This window comes from Sinohyriopsis cumingii, chromosome 1 (genome assembly GCF_028554795.1).
Source record: "Sinohyriopsis cumingii isolate HCF-2022 chromosome 1, ASM2855479v2, whole genome shotgun sequence".
NCBI classification, from domain to species: domain Eukaryota; kingdom Metazoa; phylum Mollusca; class Bivalvia; order Unionida; family Unionidae; genus Sinohyriopsis; species Sinohyriopsis cumingii.
In genome coordinates this window covers 28,461,479-28,484,760 of record NC_142961.1, presented here as the reverse complement: position 1 = coordinate 28,484,760, position 23,282 = coordinate 28,461,479, and the positions used below count along the sequence as shown (strand labels likewise).

Genomic DNA, 23,282 nt, shown 5'->3' with positions numbered 1-23,282 from the left:
TGGTGTTGCTGGCAGGAGTTCTGAAGGTGATGTTAAATGTGTAGTTGTTAATCTGCAACCCCTAGTATGCATTCATATGAACCATTGTTTGTTCCCTAATGTTCATCAAAACCATTATTTGCTTGTACCAGCTGTGTTTTATCCTCTCTATTCATCCTTGGTAGGTATCAGCTTTAGCATTGGACCCGTCTGGCGCAAGACTGGTGACAGGTGGATATGATTTTGATGTCAAATTGTTTGACTTTGCTGGGATGGATGCCTCACTTAAATCATTCCGATCTATCAGGCCATGTGAATGGTAGGTAAAATATGTTTCAGTAGCACACATGTCTAGTTAGGGATATTACTCTCCATCCTCTTTTGCATTGATTTGAACATTATTATTTGGCCAAATACCAAAAAAATTTCACCAAATTTAATATACTTGTTTACAGAGAAAATAGCTGTACAGAATATTATGGTGATATTAAGGATAAATTCACAAATCTGCTGCAAAGCAGCAGTGTCCATATGCATGTTTGATTTATGTGTCTCAAACTACTCCCACCCATTCATCCAGTCCTATTCTTAGTGAGCTTGGTCATAATTCTGAAACATGTACATATGTATGGGTGAATTCCAGTAAATGACTCCATCAGATAGATCACCTGATCACATTAATCTTTCAGAAATAACCTCTGATCATCTGAACTCAGCCCTTCCTGAAACATGTCACTATATCATATATTGAGAGGGAAGTAACTATTAGAGATTACCTTCCCTTGCCCCCATTAGGTTTCCACCCTTATCCTGGATGTTTGCAAGTTTAAGACTTCACTGACATACTGGTAACAATGCCCCTGAAATCAAGTGGAGTTTTTCATACTTTTTAGACTATCAGGCATCACAGGAGTTGCTCTTCAGATTTCCTTGCAATCTTGTCTCGACCTTGACAGGGGCCTTATCAGGGAAGAGATGATCATCACCAAAATGACTATGGGCTCTTCTTAGCAGGAACAAACTTTTCATGGCCAGGCAAATTATAGGCATTATGCCCCAAATTTTCACAGGCAGGCTGGGAGGGGGAGTGGAAGCTGACTTTCCATCAATCATGCCCAGCAACCCTAATGTAGCTGTCCGATTCCTAGTTGTTTGCTAGGCATGGATCAGCCTCTTTGTGACAAATGATTGTGGTGATTCTGGTTGTTTTGGAGGAGATCCAGGTTTGTTCATCTAGCCATCTCCCTTTTCATCATTGCACTTCATGAAAGAAATACTAAGCAGTACCATGAAGGCAGATTTGTTAGAAAAGAAATGTTTGGTTGTAAAGATGGTGGTGGATTTTGTAAGAGATACACAATTCTTTCAATCTATACTTTTCTGGTCACAAAAGACAATGGGAAACTGACTTATACTTGCTAAGTTTATTGCTTCCTCAAAATTCAAAATGGAGCTGAAAGAGTCCATTTGGCTGTTTGTGGAGTATATACCTGTTGACATGGTATCTTGAAAGTTTTCAGCTGCCTTTATTTGTTCTGCTGAAGATCTCTCTATTAGCATAGTGGCACCTAATCTGGGGTTGTCTAGATTATGATTTCGACTGAGATCCAACACTTCCTGCTACAGTTGCAGGACAAGAGTGGCTAGCAGCAGAGTGCCTAGCAGCAGGAATACCTTTGGAAACCACCATACCATGGCAAGTGGATGGTACAAGAAAAAGTTCTTAACATAAATCTTCTGGAGATGAAGGCCATTCTTCACACATCTTGCACTTGGAGGGAGTATATTTAAGGGAAATGAAGCCCATCCACCTCACGTCCTGCACTTGGAGGGAGTATATTTAAGGGAAGACAGTTTTGAAAATGTTGGACAGCTAGGTTATGCTGAACTTTAAACAAGGTGGGAAAACTCATTGGAGCTCAGCACTGTGGTATGGGAGAAGCTCACTGTTCCATACAGAGTGGTCTCCATCAATCTGTCTTTCATCCAGTTTTCAGTCTATGGGTCTGACTGATGCTGAGCCTGTTTGTAACAATTTGAAACAAACTACCCATCTTCATCCCTCCATTCCTGAAGCCAGCGGCCTAGCTGTTGATGCCCTTTCAGTCACGTGGCAGGGGCCTAGCTGTTGATGCCCTTTCAGTCACCTGGCAGGGGATATGGGCCTGCTGCCTACCCCAGGCAGTTTTAATATCAGAACTAATCCAGCAAAGGGGGGGGGGGGCAAGGCTTGCAAAATAGTTCTGATAGTCTGAATCAGATGGGACAGATCCTGGGTCAGTGATGTGTTGTTATGACTCTATGGTCATAAACTAAGTAACAGAATGAAGCAATACCAACAGTTATAAAATACATATTTAAGAGTAACTAACAGTTTTATGAATGAAATCCAAAATAATCCCAAAAAGTTCTACTCGGGTCCAAATGATCCAATGTTCCAAGTGAATTTCAGATCCTTGAAAGTACTGGTCTACCAACAGTCCTGATTTATCAAAATGACATTGTCTAGAACTCCTTTGAATAAATTCACGATAGTGCAGGACTAATATTTTAGTTCAGTGATCACTTTGTAATTCCAGTGATTGTCCCAACAAATGTCTCCCCTTAAAGTTTCTAAACACAACATTAAATAAATTCTGACTGATATTAACACAAGAACTGATGGAATGAAATCAGTTGCTCACTTCTCTCTTTATATACAAGCATAGAATGCTGAAATCTATTTTTCTCGTACTCACTATGTGACACTTAGCATTGTAAAAGAACCCACCTACCTGACCCATCCAATGGGAAATAACTTTTTTAAGAACCCAGAAGATTATCCTATCCAGTGGGAAACAACCCCAAACTTGTAAACAGATTTTATTATTAGAAACTTTACAACATCTGTTTATAGATCCTATGCAATCTACAGGAACTCTTAATATCTTAAAATTGAATCTATACCATGTACAAAAAGTAGCTATGTAATATCTTCTTTATAGATAATCACTACAACTTACAGTCATGAACAAATATTTAAAAAAATATAGATATACAATACAGTGTTCAGTCTCATGAAAGAAATAACTAGGCAAATCATCGTGACTCCAACACTGCTCAAGCAGCCAAGGTTGACAATATTCTATCCATTTCCAGAGAAACTCCTCATTCATGCCTGGATCTTGTCAGAAATGCCATGTCTTGAAAAGAGTTTTGTGCTTTTGTCAGGGAGACAATCTTGACTGTTAGAAGGCACCCTACTTGGAAGGCATAGGAGGAGAAGTGTCAAATTTTCCCTGACTAATGTGACATTATTGATATCACATTGCATTTTGCCTGTATTCTCTAGTTGGGTGGCTTCTTTTTCTCATTAAGGACAAAAAGCTACCTCCACCATGATCAAATAATACCATTCCATGATTTCAGACACAATCAGGCATCATGAAGATACAGTATTGTTTTCAACCAGGATCTTTATAATTTATTGTCTAATTTTAACCAACCCAGGACCTGCTTGCTCACCTTGCTCTACAAATGGAATGTCTCCTAGGCCTTCATGTGCTCTTTATTAACTCATGCTTGAGCTCAGGACTTCAACATTTATCATACAAGATATGATTCATGATAGCATTAGTTACAGGGATCAGTCATGCTAATGACACAGCCTGGTTTCATCTCTAAAAACAGGTTACTGTCAGAGTGACATTATCTTAATGATCTTTTTCAAGGATTGTATGGGCATTTTGATATTGTACATTGGGATTAGTGCAGATATATTCTCATATTGCAGATGTATGTAGATATTGGAAATTGAAGTTACCATATATTAAGCCACTTTTTACACATGCCCATTCTGGGCCATTTTATATGAGCATCAGATAACACAAGGTAAAAATGTATGCAAGACATCATTAAGTCACTTCTGGGCCATTTCACATTGTAAACATTTTAGGTCAATTCATGCAAAAGCATTTTGAGAAAATGGGGGTGGGGACTAAGGTAAAGTGATAACAAATGAGTAAGGAAAAGTCATACATGGTATGCAAATTTTAAGCAATTGCCAGAAAACAGGTAAAAAGAAATCAGGCTTAACCTTATTTTGAAAATATTGTCTTGCATTTCAGCAAATATTTAATTTTTTCATGCTGCATATTGTTTTATTTCTTCCTAGTCATCAAATCAAGCAGCTTCAATACAGTACAACAGGTGATGTCATTCTTGTGGTGGCAGGAAATTCTCAGGCCAAGGTCATTGACAGGGATGGTTTTGAGGTTTTAGAATGTGTTAAAGGGGATCAGTATATTACTGATATGGCTAAAACAAAGGTAAGCCATTGGACTGACCATTTTATCTATCATAGGGAATGGAGGGTGTGATTGAAATTAAGAAATTCTTGTCATATTCTGAAAAATGTTGAAATTATTATTATTATTACTGGCCAAATTTGTCATAGCTGAACCTCACTTAGTGACCGAAATTAGATGAAAACAGTTTTTCCTTGTTCTTTTTTTTGGCCTGAATATAGGCTCCATTCCTAATTAAAAAAATGTGCATCTTTTCCCAATTGGAACCTGAAAATTCCCATTATGGTGAGCAAGTCCGAGTTTCAGATTTTAATTAAGATAGCAACACTTCAGCTGTTTCTTGCATTTTTGAGAGAGAAATTGTTGTAATTAATATTGACGGAAGTAATCAAATTCTTGATTATTTTCTACCAGGTTCCATAACTTTGTTCTAAATAACAATAGTGGATAATAATTGATGCATTGTGGCAGTGGCTGCATCATGACAATTTCTAAAGGCTACTCAATGGCATTACAATGTGACATTTAACTGCAGGGTTCAAGACATGAAATGTCAAAGTCAGGTGACATAATTCCAAATACTATGCTAACAGAATTAGAAAGAAGGAAACCTCAGAGTCAGTGAAGATAGAATTGGTTGGTTTCAGGCCAAAAGAAATAATTTCTGATATCCAAACAAAATTAATATAGAACTGGAAGTGACAGCTCCTACTCCAAATGAATAGGTTCACCTCAGTCATATCATGGAACCAAATGTAGCTTTGGTGGTTGCTTCTCAGGGCTTGCATACTACTTCTCAGGGCTTGCATACTATGTTATAACCAGGATAGCCCCTGCATAATTTCAGCGGCCATCTTATATACTTTATGGTAAAGTTTTGCCTTTGGTTTCATTATTTTTCACTTCTTGGAGCATACTGGACCTAAAGTACCTTTGCAAGGAATCTGCATGTACTGGTTTTGTGTCAAAGACTGTCTTGTTCATGCAGACATTGATACAGTGACAATTTTAAGAGATAGCCACAACATCGATCTTTGTAAGTTGGTAGAGTATATAACTTCAGATGTGAGCATATTTCTTAGACTGACTCACCTAGCAGAGGTCCAATTCTTGTTATTTCTTCCAGAGAGAATGCTTAAATAAGTCTGTATTTCTGAAGATGCCCACTTTGTCTGCAATTTTTAATTTTTTAAATGCTAGCCCCCACACAAAGCGCTTACAGAATGATAGCCCCCCCCCCTTATTAAGTTATATGATTCCTCTAATCTACTCATGGCCATTGCTTGAGATAAAAGGCAGCTGGAATAATTTTCATCTATTGTGGCATGTGCACTAAGTCTGTATGTTATTTAGACAAACTTTATATATTCCAGTGCTGAAGTTTAGCAAGTTGACATATTTTGATTGTCACCAAAAACACTGTTTTTGTGTAGTTGTTGTTGTTGTTATTGTGGGGTTTGACGCCATTTTTCAACACACGATAGGCTATACATGGCAGCCAGTATTAATGGTGGAGGAGAGGAAGAACCCAGGAAAACCCCGGAAAGAACCACCGACCCACAAGAAGCTACTGGCAAGCTTTCTCACATACCCACACTGGCTGAATCTGAGACTCAAACCGGTGCAGACAGAGGTGAGATGGCAGGGATCCATAATGGAGAGCGCTTTAGACCACTTGGCCACTCGGGGCCCCTGTTTTTGTGTAGATTCAGCACAAAGAATTTAAGTTTGCCAGTGTGCTGAAACAACCCAAAATCAGACATGAACAGAAATATACATGCACTTCCACAATTTGTAGCAATGGGTCATTCAGTAGGTTTAATACAGGACATCACCAGAGAACACATACTGGATTCAGGTGTTATTTGTTCTAAATGTTTTAAGGCTTTTGCGAGTCAAAGAGATCTAGAAAACTTAAAGAGAAAATCATGATTCACAATGTTACTGTGAAATATGTAGTATTAAATATGAGACCAAATGAGAACTGAAAGGCCACCTTTTCTAAACATCCTGTGACCAAAGAACATATTTTCAAAATGTTCACTAAGAAGTTTTGATTTGGCTTTAACTTGAACAGGCACATAAAGTATTGCAGAGGTTTGTGGGAAACCTTTAGCATACAGAAGATAGTTTATCATGAGGAACAACACATGTTAAATGTGTTATGTGCAAACAAGTTTTTAGTGAAAACAGTACCTCCAGAAGCACATGCAAGGAGAGCACTCTGATTCTTTGAAGAAGGAAATGACTGCACAAAAAGATTAGTTAATCCTCTCTGCTGCAACTTTAGTTGCAGTCCACATAATTCAGTACATTTAAAATTTTACTCTGCTTGTTTCCAGAACTAAATTTAATACTTAATGCAGAAGTTACTGTTGTTTTCACATAATCTGCACAGATATAATTCTTGTTTAAAAATAATAAGAAATATCATTTTCGTTTGCGGTCATTTTTAACAATTTTATTTCTCATTGTCACAGGGAGAATTCTATCTTGTATTGCATTGTGACACAATTTCAAGATCTGAAGCCAAACCATCACACAAAATTATTTAGTTTTTACGTTAGCAACAATTATCATTTAAAATAATACATTTCAGCAAATTGTTAATCCGATAGAAAATATATGTACTAAAATATTGGGATGGCAAACTGTCTGGAATAAAATGGTAGCATTAATGCATCTATTTTAAAATGGCTGAATTTGTAATCCTGTTTAAAATACATTAGCATTATACTTCAGCTGTTGTGATGCTTGACAGTGACAACGGTTTTTACTATATATTATGCTTGAAACAGAAATAAATGGCTTGAGTAATTGCACTTAAAACAATTTCTGACCGTATTATTGATCAGACATGCTCCACATTAATATCAATGTATTTTATACAGGATTAATTTGACCCACTCTTTTATAGCTTACAATTACAGTACATGATATTATAAGAGTGCTTGTTGCTAGATGCTAAAATGCCAAGTGTTTTATAACTTACAATTACAGTACATGACATTATAAGAGTGCTTGTTGCTAGATGCTAAATGCCAAGTGTTTTATAACTTACAATTACATGTACATGACATTATAAGAGTGCTTGTTGCTAGATGCTAAATGCCAAGTGTTTTATAACTTACAATTACAGTACATGACATTATAAGAGTGCTTGTTGCTAGATGCTAAATGCCAAGTGTTTTATAACTTACAATTGCAGTGCATAACATTATAAGAGTGCTTGTTGCTAGATGCTAACTGCCAAGTGTTTTATAACTTACAATTACAGTACATGACATTATAAGAGTGCTTGTTGCTAGATGCTAAATGCCAAGTGTTTTATAACTTACAATTGCAGTGCATAACATTATAAGAGTGCTTGTTGCTAGATGCTAACTGCCAAGTGTTTTATAGCTTACAATTACATGTACATGACATTATAAGAGTGCTTGTTGCTAGATGCTAAATGCCAAGTGTTTTATAACTTACAATTACAGTACATGACATTATAAGAGTGCTTGTTGCTAGATGCTAAATGCCAAGTGTTTTATAACTTACAATTACAGTACATGACATTATAAGAGTGCTTGTTGCTAGATGCTAACTGCCAAGTGTTTTATAACTTACAATTACAGTACATGACATTATAAGAGTGCTTGTTGCTAGATGCTAAATGCCAAGTGTTTTATAACTTACAATTACAGTACATGACATTGTAAGAGTGCTTGTTGCTAGATGCTAAATGCCAAGTGTTTTATAACTTACAATTACATGTACATGACATTATAAGAGTGCTTGTTGCTAGATGCTAACTGCCAAGTGTTTTATAACTTACAATTACAGTACATGACATTATAAGAGTGCTTGTTGCTAGATGCTAAATGCCAAGTGTTTTATAACTTACAATTACAGTGCATAACATTATAAGAGTGCTTGTTGCTAGATGCTAACTGCCAAGTGTTTTATAGCTTACAATTACAGTACATGACATTATAAGAGTGCTTTTTGCTAGATGCTAAATGCCAAGTGTTTTATAACTTACAATTACAGTGCATAACATTATAAGAGTGCTTGTTGCTAGATGCTAACTGCCAAGTGTTTTATAACTTACAATTACAGTGCATAACATTATAAGAGTGCTTGTTGCTAGATGCTAACTGCCAAGTGTTTTATAGCTTACAATTACAGTACATGACATTATAAGAGTGCTTTTTGCTAGATGCTAAATGCCAAGTGTTTTATAACTTACAATTACAGTGCATAACATTATAAGAGTGCTTGTTGCTAGATGCTAACTGCCAAGTGTTTTATAACTTACAATTACAGTGCATAACATTATAAGAGTGCTTGTTGCTAGATGCTAAATGCCAAGTGTTTTATAACTTACAATTACAGTGCATAACATTATAAGAGTGCTTGTTGCTAGATGCTAACTGCCAAGTGTTTTATAACTTACAATTACAGTACATGACATTATAAGAGTGCTTTTTGCTAGATGCTAAATGCCAAGTGTTTTATAACTTACAATTACAGTGCATAACATTATAAGAGTGCTTGTTGCTAGATGCTAACTGCCAAGTGTTTTATAACTTACAATTACAGTACATGACATTATAAGAGTGCTTGTTGCTAGATGCTAAATGCCAAGTGTTTTATAACTTACAATTACAGTGCATAACATTATAAGAGTGCTTGTTGCTAGATGCTAAATGCCAAGTGTTTTATAACTTACAATTACAGTACATGACATTATAAGAGTGCTTTTTGCTAGAAGCTTAATGCTAATCATTTGTAAAATGATTCATTAATGACATATATATGGTATAATCCAATCTTTTATGATAGAAATTTCACCAACCAGAGATCCATCTTTGGGGGATATATGCATACTGTTGTAGATTATATTTGTTTCTTTTTTATTTTATGCATTTAAATTGACACTCTGTTCAGGTGTAGTTTATTAGAGTTCGCTTTACTGTAAAGAAGAGTGTCATATATATATATATATATATATATATATATATATATATATATATATATATATATATATATATATATAATTTGTTTGCACATACTACAGCAAGCATATTTAAACTTTATAGTAAAATCTTAGAGTCAGTAATTACACATCATTTTGTGTGATTATTTGTTTTTTTTTTTAAATCAGGAAGTCCAAGGTATTAGCGAGTTATACATACAATTTATAGACCAATGCCAGACATCATTGGCTACTTTCTAGTTTTGTGGGAAGGTATTCTGGAAATTGTTAGGATTGTACTGGATGGAACCATTATGATAATTTATATTTCAATATATTTCAGTGTAAAAGATATCTGAAATGACAACAAAAAAATGAATGAATGAAATTCAAAATCTGCTTAGCTATATTTTACAGCCTTTTGTTAAGTTTAAAAGATTTGCTGTAAAGTAAGGTAACACCTTTGTTATTTGTTATGTTTCTGTTCATAAAAGACTGGTTTATCTCTGTTTGCCTTCATACAAACATTTGAAACTGTACATTTTTTAATCATGGCATATCTTGAAAGAAATATTGTAACAATTGCTCAATAAAATCTTTGTGTGAGTCACTTACCACTTTTGGGGGCAGTAGTTGTTTCAGATGTTTTTTCTTTCATTTAATGCCAGCTATATGCATAAGGAAAATAATAGGCATTTGTACAGTTGTCCTTTATAGTAATACTTTTTCTTGTAATTGTTACACAGATAATGAGTGGAATTCTTGTAATTATTATACAGAGAATGAGTGGAATTCTTGTAATTATCACAGAGAATGAGTGGAATTCTTGTAATTATTACACAGAGAATGAATGGAATTCTTCTGATTATTACACAGAGAATGAGTGGAATTCTTGTAATTATTACGCAGAGAAGGAATTCACAAGTTTCACATTTGTATTTAGTCATTTTATCTCCTTAGCAGTACTTGGTCATGCAGTAATGTAATGGGAACTTCCAAAAATGATCAACACCATTTCATACTTTTTTGTGTTTTCAACATAACCTGCAATACAAGTCATTTTGAACCATTATACAGAATTACCATTATACAGAGTTACTTGTATCTGTCAATTATTATGTTATTGTTACTTTTGTTATTTTTAATTTTTAGATTCTAGTCAATCATTCTGAGTAATGTGATTCCAGAATATGATTTTAAAGCTGTGATTTGATGAAGCGTGCCATCAATTATGTTTTGTTTATTTTTTATGTTTTTTTGGATTCATGTCAATTATTCTCAGGAAAGTGATTCCAACAATGTGATTTTATAGCTGTTATTCATATTTAGAATTGAGCCCCCCAATTTTTAAAAAAATCACTAATCTTAATATTGTTTTCATTTCCTTACACTTTTGGAAGTGCTGAGGCACCATTGAATATGATATATAAACAGCTGTGCAAAATTACAGTCGATCCTCGTCAGGCACAATGTTTTGCTGTTTTTCAGTCACACTAGATGAAACTTTAGATGAAAAACTTCTTTCCCTAGAAATAAAATTGATTGGTGTAAGATGTGAAACTTCTGTTCCTAGAAATAGAATTGATTTTGGTGTATGACACCAAATATCATTTGTTACGAGTCTAGGCTCTTACAAAAAGTAACAGAAAAGAGTAAAGACAACAAGCTTTGTAAAATTTAACAAATAATTTATTTCCCTAGAATATCAAGTGAAAAATGAGAAAAAAGAACTTATGGTTTTATGAATCAAACCCAAAAATAATCCAAGAATTAAAAAATAAAAAATAGAAGTTCTAGTAATAAAAAATCCTGAATGAAACTGAGTTTGAATACCAATGAAATCCAAAATGGAAGGCTATAACATCTGTTATAACCTTCAAAGTGTAGACGTGTCAACAGTTTCTTGTTGAATCACAGAAAATATTATTCCAATTTTGAATTCAGTATAACTTCCAATAATGTCTTTATCCAAGAACTCTGTAGGAGCACTTATATATTTCCAGGGAAAAGAATCACTTGAAATTATATAAAATAAAATTTCAACTCTTACTGGTCACAACATATAATTGGAGCCCGACTAACAATCCTTTTTAATAACATGAGTTATAAGACTAACTACAACACAAAACAGATTCCAGGAGGGGGGTCAAGAGTTCATCTTTCCAGAAGGAATGGAAGTTTGTTACATGATAATTATCACGTCATCCAGGTACGGCCTTGACTTAACTTAATAATTCTTACTCTGAGAAATAATTAAAAAAATATTAAAAAAAGATGTTTACCAAAACTATCAATGGTTCTGAATCAAGGTCAGAAACTAGATACAATGTTTCTATTATTACTTGTTTATTAAAAAAAATGTAACAGTCAGGTCAAATAGAACTGAATTGAATTTCTGGACAATGCTAAATCCAGTAAATAAAGTTACATTACAGTAGAATGTAATGGAATTTAAAAATTTTAAAACTAACAAACAAATAATTAAATTAAATATACATAACACATTAATAGGCGTAAGACACTGAGTATCATTGGTGTAAGACACTGAATATCATTAATTTGTATAAGACACTGAATATTATTGATTGTTATAAGACACTGAATATCATTTGGTGTAAAATACTGAATATCATTGATTGGTATAAGGCACTGAATATCACTGATTGGTATAAGACACTGAATATCATTTGGTGTAAGACACTTAATATCATTGGTATTAGACACTGAATATCATTGATTGGTATAAGACACTAAATATCATTTGGTGTAAGACACTGAATATCATTCATTGGTGTAAGACACTGAATATCATTGATTGGTATAAGACACTGAATATCACTGATTGGTGTAAGACACTGAATATCATTGATTGGTGTAAGACTCTGAATATCATTGATTGGTAAAGGACACTAAATATCATTGATTGGTATAAGACACTAAATATCACTGATTGGTATAAGACACTGAATATCATTGATTGGTGTAAGACTCTGAATATCATTGATTGGTAAAGGACACTAAATATCATTTGGTGTAAGATACTGAATATCATTGATTGGTGTAAGACTCTGAATATCATTGATTGGTAAAGGACACTAAATATCATTGATTGGTATAAGACACTGAATATCATTTGGTGTAAGACACTTAATATCATTGGTATTAGACACTGAATATCATTGATTGGTGTAAGACACTGAATATGACTGATTGGTGTAAGACACTGAATATCATTGATTGGTGTACGACTCTGAATATCATTGATTGGTAAAGGACACTGAATATCATTGATTGGTATAAGACACTGAATATCATTTGGTGAAAGACACTGAATATCATTCATTGTTGTAAGACACTAAATATCATTGATTGGTATAAGACACTGAATATCATTGATTGGTGTAAGACATACAATATCCTTGAATGTTGTAAGACACTAAATATCATTTCTTGGTGTAAGACATGAATATCATTGATTGGTATAAGACACTGAATATCATTGATTGGTTTAAGACACTGAATATCATTTGGTATAAGACACTGAATATCATTTGGTGTAAGGCACTGAATATCATTCATTGGTATAAGACACTGAATATCAGTGGTATAAGACACTGAATATCATTTGGTGTAAGACACTGAATATCATTGATTGGTGTAAGACACTGAATAGTATTGATTGGCATAAGAAACTGAATATCATTTTGTGTAAGACACTGAATATCATTGATTGGTGTAAGACAAGGAATATCATTGATTGGTGTAAGACACAGAATATTATTGATTGGTGTAAGACACAGAATATTATTGATTGGTGTAAGACACTGAATATCATTGATTGGTGTAAGACACGGAATATCATTGATTGGTGTAAGACACTGAATATTATTGATTGGTGTAAGACACTGAATATCATTGATTTGTGTAAGACTCTGAATATCATTGATTGGTGTAAGACACTGATTAGTATTGATTGGCATAAGGAACTGAATATCATTTTGTGTCAGACACTGAATATCATTGATTGGTGTAAGACATGGAATATCATTGATTGGTGTAAGACACAGAATATCATTGATTGGTGTAAGACACAGAATATCATTGATTGGTGTAAGACACAGAATAGTATTGATTGGTGTAAGACACTGAATATCATTGATTTGTGTAAGACACTGAATATCATTGATTGGTGTAAGACACTGAATATCATTGATTTGTGCAAGACTCTGAATATCATTGATTGGTGTAAGACTGAATATCATTGATTGGTGTAAGACACTGAATAGTATTGATTGGCATAAGAAAGTGAATATCATTTTGTGTCAGACACTGAATATCATTGATTGGTGTAAGACATGGAATATCATTGATTGGTGTAAGACACAGAATATCATTGATTGGTGTAAGACACAGAATATCATTGATTGGTGTAAGACACGGAATATCATTGATTGGTGTAAGACACTGAATAATACTGATTGGTGTAAGACACTGAATATCATTGATTTTGTGTAAGACTCTGAATATCATTGATTGGTATAAGACTCTGAATATCATTGATTGGTGTAAGACACTGATTAGTATTGATTGGCATAAGAAACTGAATATCATTTTGTGTCAGACACTGAATATCATTGATTGGTGTAAGACATGGAATATCATTGATTGGTGTAAGACACAGAATATCATTGATTGATGTAAGACACAGAATATCATTGATTGGTGTAAGACACTGAATATTTGATCTTTATGCATGACCAGAGATTATTTAAAGTGACAAGGTCAGACAAGTGTCTCAGTTATACCATAATTGGAAAACATTTATTTTACCTTTCTGTACTGTAAGCTTAAGGGTACCAAACTGACAGAAAAATAATTTTATTCTATAAGCTTAAGGACACCAAACTGGCAGCAATCAAATATATCTTTTCTTTAAGCTTAAGGGTACCAAATTGGCAGCAATCAAATATTTCTATTATATATGTTTAAGGGTACCAGACTGACAGCAATCAAATATTTCTATTCTCTAAGATTAAGGGTATCAACCTGACATCAATAAAATATTTATATTCTAAAAGCTTAACAGGCACCAAACTGACCAAGATAAAATCTTTACTAAGATGCCAACAAATTATGACAAAGGAACCATGAACAACAAGTGGTCAAGGACAACACACGTTTGGGTGGTACACATATTTTGTAACCTTCAAACACTTTAAAATTAGAATTAGAGAGAAAGCTCGAAAAAGAAAATAGAAATGGGTATGTTTATAATCATTAACTTTATTTGACTTGTCAGTTATGCACAAAATGATTAGAAAATTCCATTGTACATATGTTTTTATGCCAGAAAGAACTGATACAGAAAGTCCCTAAGTGCTAAGAAATTTATATAGGCCTAATTTACAATATCTGTTTTCCGATACATATCAACAGCATTTTAAATAGAAAATGAAGGATAAGTAATAATAAGTTCACCATAAAACAAAAGTATGCATCATGGTAGGAATACTATGATCAGTGATGCGGATAATATTAATATTTCAGTGAAAATTTAAGCAAACGAATGTATTCTTTACAAGGGCTACTCATTGGGATAGAAAGTATGTAGATCATAATGATAGTGTTCCACATTGAACTGAGAGTCTTCAGTTATACATAAAACATTCCAGTGGGTAAAACATGCATTTTTGCTCAACCATTCTAATTATTTTAAAAACATTTTAGCTCCTAAAATTATCACATGATGTTGACTTAGCATAATCATGATGAGAAGGTTTCAACTAATTGTATAGGAGTATTATCACTCTACCATTATGCTGCACATGGGAAAAACATAACGGGATATACAAAAACATAACGGGATATACATGCTATATTTTCAGTTTTTCTAATGTTTTGTAGGGTCATGCAGCAATGTTGAACTGCGGATGCTGGCATCCCAAAGTCAGAGAAGAATTTATGACTTGTTCCAATGATGGGTGAGCTACTAGTATTTCAGATTTATAGTGCAGTAGTGTTTTGTTACAGATCAATCATGTAGTTAAATTGAAAAAATTTATTCTGCATCATCTATTCTAAGCTGTGTATCAGTTTATAGCCTGAACTCCACCCAAATGTAATCAGATAATAGTTATCTTCAAGTAAAGCACATGCTCTGTTGTTTTGATCATTTGCTGTTCTCCATTTTGTAACCTCTCAGTAATTATCAAACTGTGTATAATATTCTAGCTTCAAATTAAATGTTAGTATTTATTCAGTACAATACAAATTCATCTGTCAGAATCTGAGAATCTAAACTGCCCTCCACTCCAAACCAAACTCACATTGCTTGACTTCATCACACTAATTTCTGTGTCATCAGAAGCACATGCATTTGCTTGCATATCCAAACTAAATGGGTGTTTCTCAGATTTGTCAGATAAACAGATTTCTACTGTATTCTGTGAAATTTACTGCCTTATCACATTAATATTGGGGAAATAATCTCCTTTACCTCTTTATGCAGCCATCTCTGGAAGATGAAAAATAGCTTTCCATCTATATATGTTGTAGATGAAGGGAAGTAACTCAATCACACCCCCTTCCCACTGGCCACCCATAACCTGGATTTTTATCAGTTTTAACATTTCCTGGAAGACTCTTAACAGTGCCTCCAAAATCTGGTGGAATTTTTCACCATTCAGCAAATTGTTTCAGTGGTTTAGTAAGTCATAAGGTTGATACACTAGGTTTTATACATCATTTGTGTTTTCTGTGAATTTATTAATATTTTTGCCATATATTAATGTCCAGTTGATTAGTAAGACTCAAATTATTTTTTGCTGTTGTATTTTGAATTGGCATTGGTAAACTTAAGTTGATTATGCATCTTTTACAGGTACATGAGTATTGAATTGAATATAATTTGTATATTTGTTGTATGCACTTTTTTTCATCTTTATCATTTTATAGTGGGGGCCCCTGAGTGGCCTAAAGTACTCACCATTACGGATCACTGCCATCTCACCTCTGTCTGTGTGGGTTCATGTTTCGGATTCGTCCATCATGGGTATGTGAGAAAGCTTGCCACTAGCTTCTCATGGGTCAGTGGTTCTTTCCGGGGTTTTCCCAGGTTCTTACTCCACCATTTATGCTGGCCGCCATGTACAGCCTATCTTGTGCTGAAAAATGGCATTAAACCTTACAACACCAATATTATCATTTCATAGATGTCAAGTGCAAATGACACAAACACTTCAAAATCACAAAAGATAATTATGAGATGTGTTTTGTGTTTACTAAATGTTTATATCACACCCATACTGTGTATTTTATTGGTCCAGTGTCTTTCAAAGGCAGTTGAAGGTCCGAGAGAAGATGGCATGTTCTGCATCATTAGAACAGGATGTATTAAGTACTCATCTGAATTCAGAATTGATGGCAAGCATTATGGGAGATGTAGAGAAGCCACCCCAACTCCTGTCAAAGATTTCCAGAACTGTACTGACAGCATTGATCATGTCTGACCTAATGGTAGCTGCATCAAGCAGTTCAACATGGTCTGTTGGAATTGAAGATGCTATGTTTTATACAAGAAACACAATGACTAGTTTTTGATGAAAAGCTGTTTATGGGGGGGTAGATATCACCCTATTTTTCATGGCCACTGGGCATAAATATCCAACACCACCTATTCATGTCCTTAGTGCCATTCATTGAAATTGATACATAATGAAATGACGCTCTTGAATGGGGATTCAACAGCTCCATCAGTGATATTGGACAATATACATCTGACTACTACTGATAAGATAAGGTGCCAGACTGACTGCACAGTTAAGTTCTCTGGCCCAGTTCAACTGGCCAGCTCAGACAAATATCCTTCAGTTGAATCCATGCCAGACATAACACTGCTGGCTCTGCTAGCATACCTGGCAATTAGGCCCACACTATGCATGATGATGATCAAATGTTGTCACTGGCATGCAGCATACTACATTCTTGGCCACATAGTTTTCAGGAGGACACACAACACCCTACCCCACCCCATTTGTTGTCCTACTTCCCAAACAATCCACAAAGGTATTACAGATGGAGCATTTTCTTGTGTAATGGCTAGTGAAGTTAGCCTGAGAACTGGACTCACTAGCTTTTATTCCAAACCTTCTGGTCACAAAAACCAATGGGAAAGTGCATATTTCCATACACCAATTCACATGGTATCTTGCAAGTTCCTTCTTTGCAGCTACCATTGAGCAGTATACTAATTTTGACCTTTTCCCTTATGTCCAAACCTCATCCTTTTGGGCCTTCTAAAAGATATTGGATCGTAGCATATCCCACTTCCGGACATCCTCCTTGACAGTGAAAGTGACATACCTGGATTATATTTTGCAAAAATGCTCAGTGAATTCTTAGTTCAGGATGGAAACAACTGTCCCACCCTTCATTGCAGTTTAGGGTGGACAGCCAGTGTGTTGGACTCAGTTCATATGTTCATACATATATGGAGCTTCTTCCTAACCCAACTCAGCTTGGTTTGTCTTCCTCCCAAACACATTGTATGCATCGGAAATATTGTTAATGAGAGCATACATCATGGCAAGAATTTCTTCTTGTCCTGCTCAGTGTAGTGCCACACTCACCATGTCTTGGCCCTGCACTCTCTGCAGATGGCCCTATCTGCACATTGATGCCAGATTTTGGGTTGTTTGAATCACCAGATTATGATCTTGACCAAAATCAAACACTTCCTGCTTCAGTGGCAAGACAGGAAGTGGCTAATGACAGGAATTATTTTGGAAGCTGCTGTACAGATGCCAATTTGTTGGGTGGAGGGGGCACAATTGTTACTATGCTTCTTGGCAGTCAATGACAAGTAGATGTTACAGGAGAAGGCTATAAACTTCATTCTCCTGGAAATGAAGGCCATTATCCATGCCCTATGTTGTTTGTAGAGAGCACATCCAAGGGATAATGTGGACAAAATAGGGAAAAATCAAAATAGCTCTGTATTAACGTATGGTAACTCGTCCGTTGATGTGCTTCATGCCATATATACATACAGGTCTGACACATTCCAGGTAGGTTCAGCATCTTATCTGATTCTTTAACACGAAGAGCTCAGCTGCTTCATATGGAATGGTGTCCTTTATGTCTTTCATCAAATTTTGCATTCTGTGGCTCTGGCCAGTGCTAGACCTATTTGCTAGATTTATTTGCAGTGAGAAGGAACAACACACTGCCCACTTTTTTCTCCCCATTTCTGGATCCAGAGGCCTGAACAATTGATGCCCTGTCAGTTGGCAGGGAGTGGATGTGGGCCTGTGCCTTCCCCCAAGTGCTTTTTATACCAAAAGTAATCCAGAAGATGAGGAGCAGCAAGGCTTATAAAAAAATTATGAAAGTCCCTCTTCCCAAACATAAATGTGATTGTGTAATTATTCTCTGAGAAACAGCTGTTCAGTTATATCCCTTTTATGACAGGACAACTTCAGTTTTGGGCATGGTCCTTTGACTGTCACTGGATTTGCCTGGGAAACTTTTGCAGATAAGGCAGTAGCCAGGTGGGGGACCTCACAGGAATCTCCTTCACATAAGCATAAATATATAATCTTTGATTTGCTGCATTCACGTTAGGAGAAATTAATCCATTGATAGAGCAGCCATCATGCTCCTACAAGCAGATATGGAGTAATATGATGGGGTAACGTGTACAACAGGAATGGGAAATTTTGAGTAAATTATGTTTCTCCAAAAATACTTAACCTATCACATTGCTATCAGTCATCCCACTGTTAACTGCAAATGCAACCATCCTGTTGTAGGTTTTGTACATGTTAAAACTGGTGACTACTTTGAGCTTATTAGTACAGGTAAGCAAAAATGACTTTAGATGGATGATGTTTGCTTGTGTTGATACTTAGATGATCACGTGAGATTTTCATGCCAATATCTTTTCAGTTTTGTTGTAATGTTTTAAACAAAGATTTTCATGAAAATCTTGACTTTTTCAGAAACAACTTGAGGTAGACAAATGAAATTTTATATTATATGACCTAGATATGATTTTCATGCCATTATATAAATTTTTAATATTTTCTATATTTTTAAACTTTTTGTACTTTTTTGTGTGCTTTAGGGACCTGCATGTTTTACAAGCACAAAACTAGTTTTCACATTCATTGGCAAGAAAAGAGAACATGTGGATCCACTGTAAAAAATTTCTTATTCTCAAACTAAGACTTCATTATTCAGAATATCTTGCTTGGAACAATGATGTTTTAGATTGATTCATTATCCCTAACAGGAACAGAAATGTCTCGATTGACACGGTTCCATCATGTATGAAAGAATTGATTTTATGGCTTTTTTTCTTCCATTAGAACATTGAGACTGTGGGATATAAACCAGGAGGGGAAGAAACATAAGGATGTTATCAAACCCCGGTCAATGCAGGGTAGGCGAATTGTACCCACAGCATGTACATACAGTCCAGATGGTCGCTGGGTTGTAGGGGCATGTCAAGATGGCTCAATACAAATCTGGGACCACAACAAAGCCTTTGTATGTTTTCCCTTTTTTTATTGCTTTTACCATGGTATGGTGTCTTTGATTGATGTTTATGTACATATTAGTCTCTTTTTTGTCTTGTTTTTAAGGCATTTTGAGGGGTTGAACATGCCTGTCAGGATTTGTCATGATTGGTTATGATGCTGTCAATTCATCCATTTGTACATTTTCTCATGTGAATTAAATTATAAAATGTAAATTTATAAATTAATGATTCCATACTATACACTGTTGATATACTAATAGATTGTTCAAGCAGTAGTGTCCCACAAGGTGTGGATTGATTTTATGGCTGGCAACCCTTGCTGATAGGTATAACTTTTTGCCATTTATTTTATTGAGTAACTGTTTAATAACCTGATCAGTGTTTATGTGTTTTTTCTCTCTCTCTTAAAAGTAATCTCATTGTATGTCTACAGGTTAATGTAGCTATGATGAACAGAGCTGCTCATATGAGTGGAAGTGATACCTCATGTCTCTGTTTTTCTCATGATGGTCGAACTCTGGCATCAAGGGGAGGTAAGTCTTGTATAATGTTTACATGAAATCTCTGTATATGTAACTAATCAGAGATAGCTTTAGATTACATTAAGCTTTTAAAACTGATAAGGTCTGTACATATATCAAACATATACATTTTTGTTTTTCATTATCTTTATGAGTTTATAAACATTCACATGGTTATTGATTATTTTTATTGACCATAGAATATGAAAACATAAAAGTGGAATCATCCTCTTTCATTGCAATTCTGTAACAACTGCAAAAAATAGAAACAAAAACTGTTTTGGACAGTATTTCGTATTCTCCGTTCCATAACGTCTTAACACTGTGAGGATTTGAGTGGGTGTGTTTCATTGAATTAGATATCATGAAAGATTCTTCTATATTGGAGACTCAATTTGATGACAGTAAAACAGCCTAGATTACACTTAACTTACTATCATAATAATAGTAAACAGCCTAAAGTACATTTACCTTACTATCATAATAATAATAAACAGCCTAGATTTCAGACAACTTAGTATTATAATAATAATAATAATAATAAACAGCCTAGATTTCAGACAACTTAGTATTATAATAATAATAATAATAATAATAATAATAAACAGCCTAGATTACAGTTAACTTACTGTCATAATAATAGTACACTAAGTCTTGAAATATGTTTTATTGACAAAGTTTTAGCAATTTTGTGGGTTGCTTAGAAATGCAAATAATAAAGAGACACATATAGCTTCAAAAGTATTCTTGACAATTTTAACTCACCTCTATGAAGTAGAGGTGATCTATTTTACTAACCCTGGTATCAGCATCAGCACAGATTAAAGCATGTATATATCTACACTCTCACTGAATGTCAGCCATTCTTTCTCTCCTAGGTCCCAGTCACCTGTTTGGAGTGGGCTTCATAGCACCTCCCCCTACTATGGGAAGGGGGTTGATTCTTTGCATGTATATTCATGGCTATGTCTTTACAATTAGGGTATTTTGCATGCTTCATAAATACTTTATACCTGGAATGATGAAACTTGGCAAGTGGACATTTTTAACTCGCCTCTATGAAGTAGAGGTGAACTATTTTACTACTTCTGGTATCAGCATCAGCACAGATTGAAGCATGCATATATCTATACTCTCACTGAATGTCAGCCATTCTTTCACTCCTAGGTCCTAGTCACCTATTTGGAGTGGGCTGATGTTTTGCATGTATATTCATGGCTATGTCTTTACAATTAGGGTATTTTGCATGCTTCATAAATACTTTATACCTGGAATGATGAAACTTGGCAAGTGGATATATCTTGAGTACTACACCCTCAACACAAAAGTAAGTCACTGTCATGTAAATTTCATACTTTACTGACTTTAGTTACATTTCATCTTGATTTTATTTCTTGAGCTCTGTTCTTGCCAAAATCATGAAAATAAATGACTATATGCATCTCTATTACTACAACACCCTTACCAGAACAAAGGCCAGTGTGACCTTCATTTCACATTTAGGACCCTAAGGCACTTGCATGACATGGGTATGTGAGAAAGCTTGCCAATAGATTCCTGTGGATCAGTGGTTCTGCCATGTATACTGTGTAGCCTATCATATACTGAACAATGTTATTAAACCCACACAACAAAACCAGTCATTTCACATTATTGCTTGTTTATATTAAGTGTCTGATGAGGGGATACATCAGAAGTACTACACCCTCATCATGAAAGCAATTCACTGTGACCTATATTTCATGCTTCACTTTAATTGAATTTTCATTTTTAAATCTGTTTTCCAAGCTATGTTAAAGCTAGGCTAATTGAGCTAGATGATTGTATGCATCACCATTAGTACAACACACTTATCACAAAAGAAAGTCACTATGACCTATATTTCATAATTTATTGGCTTAGATTAAGGTTTTTCACTTGCTCATGATCAAATGTTGTTGGGTTTTTTTGCACCCTCTGTAGATACTGATATATATAGATTCATGATATTTGGTGAGGGGATGCATCTTAATGAGTTCTTCACCTTCATCAAAAATGTAGGTCACCATGACCCTTATTTAATGTTTCATTGACTATGGTTATATTTTGTGTTTTATGTTTAAATTCTTAAGTTCTGTTCAGTAGAGTCATCAAGCTAAATGTATACATCTTTGTTAGTACATGGAAAGTGATTTTTAAAACAAAAACAACATTAATATCTGGTTATTATCAGCTCATGATAGTACCTTTTCCTTGATGTAAAAGAAAAGAATATTCTTTTCTTTTTTGTTTTACATAGTTTATGCCCTGTCACAGGTGGGTGATAGGTAAGTATTTGGTCTCTAAGTATCGTATCTCAATACAGTACTGGCTATATAGTGCCTATTAAAAGTTCAAAATGTACACTTTTAAAATGATCAAAAGTTTGAATGTAAAGATAAAAGAATGTTCATTTTATTGTATTGTTTATATTTTGTTGCCCAATACAAGTAGGTGGTGGTAGATATATATTTTGCCCTGTAGAAGTAGGTGGGTGGTAGATGTATATTTTGCCCTGTAGAAGTAGGTGGGTGGTAGGTGTATATTTTGCCCTGCCCTGTACAAGTAGGTGGGTAGTAGGTGTATATTTTGCCCTGTACAGGTAGGTGGGTGGTAGGTGTATATTTTGCCCTGTACAGGTAGGTGGGTGGTAGGTGCATATTTTGCCCATACAGGTAGATCACCCACCTACCACCCGTAGGTAGGTGCATATTTTGCCCATGCAGGTAGATCACCCACCTACCACCCGTAGGTAGGTGCATATTTTGCCCATACAGGTAGATCACCCACCTACCACCCGTAGGTGTATATTTTGCTCTGTACAGGTAGGTGGGTGGTAGGTGCATATTTTACCCAAACAGGTAGGTGTGTGGTAGGTATATATTTTGCCCTGTATAAGTAGGTGGGTGGTAGGTGTATATTTTGCCATGTACAGGTAGGTGTGTGATACGTGTATATTTTTCCCTGTACAG

The 23,282-nt window shown here is 34.9% G+C and overlaps 1 protein-coding gene across 1 annotated transcript in view; it reads left to right on the top strand.

The window, feature by feature from the left end:
- Positions 1–23,282, top strand: part of LOC149806598 (WD repeat-containing protein 70-like) — a 68,693-nt gene that overhangs the window by 20,117 nt on the left and 25,294 nt on the right. The window contains exons 6-10 of the mRNA XM_089955347.1: positions 165–298; positions 4,133–4,286; positions 15,136–15,212; positions 19,599–19,779; positions 20,205–20,304. Coding sequence (XP_089811473.1) covers positions 165–298; positions 4,133–4,286; positions 15,136–15,212; positions 19,599–19,779; positions 20,205–20,304 — 646 coding nt within the window. The remainder of the gene's footprint in view (positions 1–164; positions 299–4,132; positions 4,287–15,135; positions 15,213–19,598; positions 19,780–20,204; positions 20,305–23,282) is intronic.